At 50.6% G+C, this 9,046-nt stretch overlaps 1 protein-coding gene across 2 annotated transcripts in view; it reads right to left on the reverse strand.

The window, feature by feature from the left end:
* Positions 1–3,147: 3,147 nt before the first annotated feature.
* Positions 3,148–9,046, reverse strand: part of GPR4 (G protein-coupled receptor 4) — a 6,182-nt gene continuing 283 nt past the window's right edge. The window contains exons 1-2 of one of the 2 annotated variants that reach the window (XM_069089051.1): positions 8,037–8,498; positions 3,148–5,578 (exon numbers count right to left, since the gene is read on the reverse strand). In XM_069089051.1, coding sequence (XP_068945152.1) covers positions 3,765–4,856 — 1,092 coding nt within the window. In that variant the 5' untranslated portion in view covers positions 4,857–5,578; positions 8,037–8,498 and the 3' untranslated portion in view covers positions 3,148–3,764. Of the gene's footprint in view, positions 5,579–8,036; positions 8,499–9,046 lie in introns of those variants that run through there. The other variant, XM_069089050.1, reaches the window with a different exon arrangement.

Here is a 9,046-nt window from a genome sequence, read left to right on the forward strand (position 1 = left end):
GATCAGGGAAGGGGGAAAGGGAGGAACTAGAAACCAGGCCATAAAAGGTCAGCTGAAGGATCTTGGGAGTTTTAGCCTAGAGAAGAGGAGACTGGCAGGAAACAAATAGTTGACATTTTTTATAGTCTGGAAAGTGCTTTACACATGTGATGTCCTCTGGTCCTCACAACAACCCTGTGAGGTAGGCGCTATGGGTATGACCATGTATTTCAGATGAGGAAACTGAGATTCTGAGAGGTTAGCTGACTCACCCAGGGTTACACAACTAGCAAGTGTTAAAGATAAGATTCAAACCCAGGTCTCTCCTGAATGCAAGTACGGTGTTCCCACTATAAACCACTCACAGGACCAAAGGATTTAGAATTGGAATCTTAGAGGCCACATCAAGAAAGAAACAGTGACCAGAAAGGAGCAGGGACTTTCTCCCAAATCTCACAACTGGTAATTGGCCCCATAGGGATTTCCAACCAGTCCTGCTAGCTGTGGATCCATTGGTCTTCGCCCAATGTCTCACATACTTCAGGAAGTTACTGTATTCAAGTGTGAAAAGGACTGTCAGGCAGAAAAGGAGTCAGACAAGATTTGTTTGGCTGGAGGAGGATGGGGACAGATATTTCAAAAGTGGGAAAGTGGGGAAAGTTCAAAGAAACAGATTTCAGCTGAGATGCATGGAAGAAATTTTTAACAATTGGGTTAAACCTTTCTATTCCCCAGCAATTTATTTGAGAGTTGTTTGGCCTGGCTTCTTGTCCATGCCCTGATACTGACTCCCTCTGTAACCTCAGAGAAGTCACCATACCTTGCAGGGCCTCAGTTTCCTTAATTGCATAGTGGCAGGGAGATGGTTTGGACAAGGTGGTGTCCAGTCCCCTTCCAGGCCTGACATTCTGGAATAACTGGACACACAGGCTCTTTTTTGAAAACAAACAGTCTTGTTGACTGAGGACCTTATCTTACCAAGAGGCAAGAGGAATCCTAAGGACAAATCACAGACTGTCCAACCTTCCCCAGTGGGGAAGTCTCCTCAAAGTAGCAGGGGTCAGGATGAACTGGGGTAAATTCCTGAGGGGGTGAGGCCTAGGGACATATTTAGAGCAGTCTGGTAGAGGGGAAAGGGCCAGAAGGGGCTCTGAAAGACATTAGAAGATACAAACCCCCTCACCATCCACTCCACAGCCCCATTCTGGGGGGATACAAAGACCCAAAAGGGGAAAATGATTTGCCTGAGATCTTGCAGCTTGTCAGTTGGTCTAAAACTCAAGTGTTCTGATTCACAGTCTTAAGCTTTTTCCAGTCTGTGGTACTTTGGGGATAACTACATGCAGACATGTTTGAGTCAAAATGTACTTCCTTTCCAAGGGAAAGGAAGAGACATGCTCACAGGCACCCCTTCTGTTCCTTCCTGTTAGAATTTATAGTATGTCAGAGCCCGGAGGGTCCTTAGAATATTTAATGTCAGAGCTGGGAGGGGCCGTAGGACAGAGAATGTTAGCTGGAAAGAACTTTGGAACATAAAGTGTCAAGTTGGGAGGAACCTTAGAACATAGGAAGTCAGAGTTGTGTGACACCTTAGAACATAGAATGTCAGAGTTGGGAGGGACCTTAGAACACAATGTCAACATGTTAATGGACAAAGAATACCAGAGCTAGGAGGGACCTCAAGACACAGGATGTCAGTGCTATAAAGGGCTTAAGAGCATGTTCCATAGAAAGTTAAAACTGGGAGAGACGTTAGGACGCAAAGTTAGAATGTTTGAGCTTGAAAGTACTTTAGAACACAGAAAATTAGAGCTCAGAAGGACCTCAGGGTCAATAAATGTGAGCTGGAGGGAACTTTCAAACAGAATGTCCTGACTAATGTGGAAATAGCTTTATCATAATTGTACGTGTACAACTTCTATCCAAAAGCTTGCTGCCTTGGAGGGGGGAGAAAATTTGGAACTTGAAATCTTATAAAGATGAATGTTGAAAACTATCTTTACATGTAATTGGAAAAAAATAAAATGCTATTTATAGAAGGAAAAAAAGAACAGAATGTCCAAGCTGAGAGGTACCTTAGGACAGAGAATGTTAGAAAACACTTAGAACAGAGAGTCAGAACTAGCAGGAACCCTAGAATTTAGACTATCAAAGCAAAAAGAGCCCTTGGAAACTGCAGAGTCAGACCACCCCCTTCCCACTAGACCCCTCGTTATAGACTGAAAGGGCCTGAGGGTCCGAGAAGGGAAACAGTGTGCCTGAGGTCACACAGGCAGAAACTACAAGCCACAATTTGAACTCTGGCTTCCTGGCTCCTAGCCCGAGGCACTCTCCACCCCAACCATTGCTGTCTCTACAAGAAACGGATGAGTGATGATAATATAATATTCTGGCTCCTTCCTCAGCTCCCAATCTTAGTCCGTCGCAAACACTTCCTGTGTCTCACTCTCCACACCCTCTCCCATCCCCCCTCCTTGAATCACTTTCCTCATTTAGAGAATTTTTCCCATTCTTCTCCCCCCCCTCCCCGTGCCCCCAGCATTTCCCAGTATGGGTTTCCAGGAATCTCTCTGGGGGTACAGTGAAGTACTGACCCCTGACGTGGATCATCTCCCCATCTCCAGCCCAGCCTGTTCATTCCTGGTGGGACAATGGTGGAAGCATCCAAAAGGGTTAATGTTTAAACAATGTTTTGAGATCATCAGTTCATGTTACCCCTTTCTCCTTATTTAGAAAGGTGGGGGGGGGGGGGCGACAAGGAAAATAGAGGGAAGACTCCTCCTAGTAGCCTGGATAGGTGGGAGGGAGAGAGAGGAGGCTGATACTGGATGGCAGCTGGAGAAATCTCCCCAACCCTCCCTCCCTCCTACCCCCCCCCACTCCAGGGGCGTGTGAACTGAAGCAAGGGGCAGGAAAGAGAGCCTGGGGGGACCCTGCAGCTGCTCACAGGATCATAGATTTTAGAAATGGAAAGGGCCTTAGTCCCACACTGTCCAGGGACCTATACCGCCTTGACAAACATTTCTCTCGCCCTGCACACCAGCCCAGCTTGTTTGTACTCTCTGTGTCCCTCTCCGTCTCTCCCTCTCTCATTTTCTCCCTCTCCTCTCCTCTCCTCTCCTCTCCTCTCTTCTCTTCTCCTCTCCCCTCCTCTCCTCTCTGCTCTTCTCTCTTCTCCTCTCCTCTTTCTCTCCTCTCCTCTCCTCTCTTCTGTTCTCCTCTCCTCCTCTCCTCTTCCTCTTCCTCTCTCTCCCTCAGTAGGGAGCTGAACAACATCTTCCTGAAGCCTGTGACTTGCAAGGGACAAGGCAGAGATGTAGAAGGAAAGATCCCTTCCCAGTAGAACCTTAGAGCCATCCAACAGATAGGGAAATCAAAGCAAAAGGATTTACTCAAGGTCACCCAGCCTTGGGTGATGGTCTTGGGTCACTGATCTTGGGAGCTAGCATCTGCCTCGGGGAGCAACTTGGGCTCACAGATCTTTCCATAGCACCCTCACTTTCTCCCCTGTTCCCTGAGGGGAGCGCTCCCTCTCCTCCTTCCTTCCTCCTCTCTCTCCATCTTTCTCCAGTCCTTGCCTTTTCCACAGTTTAGGCTGTGACCCTATCCTCCCCACTGGAGAACAAAATGAATGCCCCCTCTCCGGCTTGGCTCATGCCCTCTTTATGGATATTCACACAAGATTCATTTGCATCTGGTTTGCACATAAGAGACAGGGGGTGGGACAATACGGGGCAGACTCCACCCGAGGCTGGGGTCCAGCGGGGTGGGCTGGTGGAGGAGGCTCACTGAGAGGGCGGCAGCATCTTGAGCTGCACGTCATCCCCTTTCGAGTGGGAGTGGGAGGCCAGGACCCCTCCCCAGCTGCAGCGGCCCACACTGTGCCTCTTGGACGCCAGCGGGGTCTCCAGAGTCAGGGAGGCGTTGGCCATCTCCTGGGGCTTGTCGCTGGCCAGGAATCGCAGGAGGCTGTGCAGGGCCTTGGCCACGTCGCCGCGGGCGCCCTCGTTGACGAAGCAGTAGAGGATGGGGTCGGCCACGCAGTTGAGGCTGGTGAAGGCCAGCGAGCTGTGGTACGCGGCGAAGACCTTCTCCTCGAAGCCGCAGTCCAAGGGGCGGCCCAGGTAGACGGCGCTGCGCGACAGCAGGAGCACGTGGTAGGGTGCGAAGCAGACCAGCACGATGGCGATGAGGCTCAAAGCCAGCCGCTTGATCTTGGCCTTCTCCTGGCGCTCGGTGGACACGCTTCCGCGCACGGCGCGCAAGATGCCCCAGTAGGAGAAGAGCATGAGCGCCCAGGGGAAGAGGAAGCCCATGAAGATGCGGTAGAGATTCATCCAGGCCACCCAGCCCTCCATGGGGAACTTCTCGAAGCAAAACGTGTGGTTGTAGCGGTCCCGGAAGAGCTCGTCGTGGAAGAGCGGGGCCGAGTTGGCGCCCAGCTCCGTGGCCCACACCACGGAGCTCACGGCCACGGCCGTCTTGACGCGCCGCAGGCGGGCGAAGCGCAGCGGGTGGGCCACGGCCAGGTAGCGGTCCAGCGAGATGCAGCAGAGGAAGGCGATGCTGATGTAGATGTTGGTGTAGAAGACGAAGCCGAAGAGCTTGCACGAGCCGCGCCCGTGAATCCAGTTATCGTGGTGCAGAAAGTAGTCGACCCACAGCGGGAGCGTGGCGATGTACAGCAGGTCAGCGATGCTCAGGTTCATCAAGTAGACGCCTAGCTCGTTGTGCTGGCGGACCTGGCGGTAGGCAGCCCACAGGGCTAGGCAGTTGGTGGGCAGCCCGATGCCCATGACGATGATGTAGAGGGAAGGAGGGAATAGGTGGTCCACCCTCGAGTCCACGTGACAGCCCTCCAGCGTGGTATTGCCCATCGTGGGTGAGGAGGGCGACGGAGGGGTAGGGGTGCACCCCCTGACCCAGGTGGGCAGTGGGGCCTCCAGAGGCTGGAAGGCAGGAGGCCATTGGGGCCCCCCTATCCCCTCCAGGGGACTCAGGGACACATGATCAAGGGGAGTACAGGGAGCTGAAGGGATGGGAGACAGAGGGCTTGGAAGGCTGCAGGAAAGCAAGGAAAGGAGGGTTGGGGAGCAGAGAAGCGGTAATTAATGGGAGAGGCGAGAGAAATAAGAATAGGTAAGGTCGGGACGAGGGATCCCTCCGCCTGCCCCCTTCTCCTTCCCCTTTTTCTCAGAGAGTCTGGGCACAGTTAAGTGGAAGAGGGCTATGAAATCCTAGAAAGATGAGAGAGCAAGAAAGGCAGTCTCAAGGACACTTGGGAGAGTAAGGGAGGAACTGGTGGGGTGGGCTGTAAGAATGGGGATGGTGAGTGTTGAGCTCCTTAGTCTTCTTTCTCCGAAAATGAGTCGAATTGCAAGAGTGGGGGAGGGGGAGAGGGGAGCAGTCTGGGAAATAGAGAAGACGTGAAATTAGGGAATGGGGGTCAGTGTGGACGGGGATAGAAGGTTTCGGGGAGATGAAGGGGGTAGTTTCAGGTTAGGTGTCCCTGGGATTCTTGGGGTATTTCTGGTTGGAGATTTGGCTGAATTATGCCCCTCTACCTCCAACAAACTGGCTTGAGAGTCTGAAATTCCTCCTGTGTTAAAAGAGAGAAGGAAGCAGGAGTGTAAGGGTTATAGGAGAGTGAATGGTCAACCCCTCCCATACTGCCACCAGTTTCAGTTTAGTCCCATGAATACTTATGAATAGAATGGGGGAAGGGTCAGCATGGGCGGGTGAAGAGAAAGCCGGCTAGGGTTTAGAAGACCTGAAGTTCACACTCACATACCCTGGGACCTTGGGCAAGTCTTTCGGGCTGCAGAGGATTGATCGCTCTCTAAAATAGGGGCACTAGATGGCATCTCAAATTTCCCAATATGTGAGTCCATGGGTCTCTGCTGGCCCTTCCTGCCTAACCCATCATCATATTCTGTGGCTGCAAAAGGATGGAACTGTCAGTTTGGAGTCACCAAGGAGAAGTAGGTCCCTTCATTTGAAAACAAAACACCCACCCTAAGAAGCAGAATGAATCCTGGGGGGAAAGAAGGACCCAGGCATTCTGAGCAACAGTCGGATTCTCCCCTGAGGAAGCTGGAAAATACCTAGCAGACAGTTGATTAAAAAGCATTTCTTGAGTACCCACTATATTCCAGGCACCTGCAAAGCCCTGGGAATACAGAAAACAAACAGCAGAAGACAGCCCTACCCTCAAGGAGTCCATAATCTAGTCAGGGGTGGGGAGGGGGTGGAGACAGCCTAGATACAAATAGAGACAAAGAGCTCTAAACAGGCTACATTGGAGCTAATAACAGAGGGAAGGGATTGGAGCCTAATATAACAGCAGGCTGTGAAATGGACCTAACAGTCAAATGAGAGACAAGTAAGCTCCAGCATGCAGGAACTCCCATGCACAACAGCAAACACGCAGTTACATTCAAGGCACTCTTCCCATGCACCGCACAGGATAACAGCTGTCAGCTCATGCTTTAAGGTTTGCCATGCTCTTTCCTCACAGCAAGAATCCTGAGAGAGGGAAATCCCATTTTACCGAGACTGAAGCTGAAATGTAGGGAGGGAATGCAATTTATCTATGCTTGCCCATCGAGGACAGAGGAGATGGGACTCAGGCAGGGTCACAGGTCTAGAGCTGGGAGTGGCTTCAGAGATTATCTAGTCCAACTCCCTTATTTTGCAGATTAGGATACTGAGGCCCAGAGAGATGAAAGACTTGCCTCTCAGAGGTCACATACATAGTAAGAAGCAGAGCTAGGATTCCAACCCAGGGCTCCTGACTCCCAGCCCAGGGCTCTAACACTGCCCCTCCTACTGTATCTAGCAAATCTGATCCTCTATCCTTGCATGGGTAAGGTAACCTGGAGTTATCCGAAGGTGTGTGACTTCTGCTCCATGAGTGTACACACGTGTAAGAGACATGCATATGTGTGTAGGGGGTCTTGCATGTGTGCTTCCTTGGGCTCAGCCTGCCCTTCTAGCCTGGCAGTATTCCCCTGGCACCGAAGCATGAGAGCAGCCTCTTAATCCACCAAGAGAAAGGTCAAGTCTGCTTGGCAACCCTGGCCCCTTGCCTGGCCCCAAACAATTCCCATACCCTAATGTCCATCCTATCCTTCCCATTGGGAGCTACCTGACTCTGTCCCTCAGCCTCCTCCCCCCTCGTCCCCTTTGTTCTTAAATCTTCCCTCTGGGACCCTCAGTTTACCCTCCAATCCTTAAGTATTCCCCACTCCTCATCCCTAATTTACCTCCTTTCAGTCCCTTAGTCTCTCCCACCAGCTTCTCTATGTCCCTTCTTTCTGTGCTCATCGAGCTCCCCTCTCTTTTTCAGTCTTCCTCTCTGCTTTCCACACCTTTTCCCTTCATTTCTTCTGATCTGTCTGCCCCCTCGATCACTTATCCTGCCTTTCTCCCCATCTTTATCACTCCGTGGCTCCCCTCTGTGTCCTTCAGTTTCTTGCTCTGTCTTCTCCTCAATGATCCCTCTTTCTGTCCCATCTCTTCAGTTTCTCAGTTTCTCCCACCCCTCACCCTCAGCATCTCCTCCCTCTATTCTTCAATCTTCCCTCTCTGTATTCTTCAACCTGATTTTCAGTGCTCACTCCTTCCCATCTTTTCCTCTCAACATGTCCCTGTTCTGAGTCTCTCCCATTTTCACTTCTTCAGTATCCTTTTTTCCCATAACTGCTCCCACCTCTACTCTTCAGTGCCCCTCTCTCTTTTAATCTCCCTCTCTCCAACCCATTATCTTTCCCTCAATGTTCCCTCCCTCTGTCAATCTTCCCTCCTTCTCCCTCCTTCTCTTTTCTTCCATTCCTCAGTCTCCCTTCTCCTCAACTCTTTGTCCCTCAGTCTCCCCTGTCTGTGTATTCTATCAAGTCTTTCCCATTTGTCCCAGTTCATCCCTCTCTCCTTTCCACTTGGTCTCCCTCTACCCTGCTTTTCAGTCTTCTCCCTCTCTCTGTTCCTCAGTCATCCCCTTTCTTTCCCTCAGTTTCTTCTTCTCTGATAGATTCAATAAATGTCTTTATTTCCCTTACCTGGTACCCCTTGGGTGCAGAAGAGAAAGCCAACCACCCTGTTTCCTGATATCAAGGAAATTCACCTCCCACCCAATCATTTCCTCCTAGGGTGAAAGGAAGTGGGAGGGAGGTGTGCTATTGCCCTCCCTCATCCAGAGGAAGGGGACACTTTAGGGCAGTGGCTGGGGATTGATCTCACCGCTATGTCTTATCTGCTGATTCCAAGTAGTCCCCCCAAGAGACCCCCTTTCAGAAAGTCCTAGTCTTGCATTAATAGGTTCTTGGAGCTTCTGAATGATATTCTTATAACGCAGAATGTTAGAACATGCATAGACCAGGAGAACAAGGAAGGACCTTGGAATATAAGAACCATAATGACAAACCATTAGAATTGAAAAACGTCATGGAATACAAATGCCAAAGTTGGGAAGGATCATAAAACATAGAACGTCAGAGCTGAAAGTCCCATCTGCCAGTCTGACAAATAAGGAATTGAATTTGCCCAACATTACAGAGTCCATGGGACTAGAACCCATGTGTCTGAATGCTCAGGGTTTCTTATGCTACCTACATTGTCCCCATACTTCATCATACTTTGACTGCATTCCCTCTTCTGCTGCCTGTTGACCCCTCTGGACCATCCTTCCTCCATATTTGCATCTTAGGGTTGTTGCCCTCCTTTCTTCCCAGAAACTTCTGGAGCTCTGGAGAATGGGCCTCCGAACCCAACCCCCAAACTCTAGTCTTTGCCACTGACCCCCTCACCTCTTTGTCCTACTCTCACCTGCATATAAGGAGGTCTAGGAACAAGGGCGTTCTGAGAAGGAGAGGTAGGAAGGGAGAAGGGGGAAAGGGACTGCAGAACCCTTCAGTTTATCTTGATCTTCCTCTGTCTCTGTGTCTGTCTCTCTCCTCACCCATCTCTCATATGTTTCTGTCTTTCTCTGTATGTCTGTCTCTGATTTTAACTCTCCCTCCGCATCTCTTTCCATTCCTCTCCACTATGTCACCCTCATTCCAGCCCCCAT

This window comes from Petaurus breviceps, unplaced genomic scaffold (genome assembly GCF_028583685.1).
Source record: "Petaurus breviceps papuanus isolate PSGF00001 unplaced genomic scaffold, PetGlider_PUasm1.0 185, whole genome shotgun sequence".
NCBI lineage: Eukaryota > Metazoa > Chordata > Mammalia > Diprotodontia > Petauridae > Petaurus > Petaurus breviceps.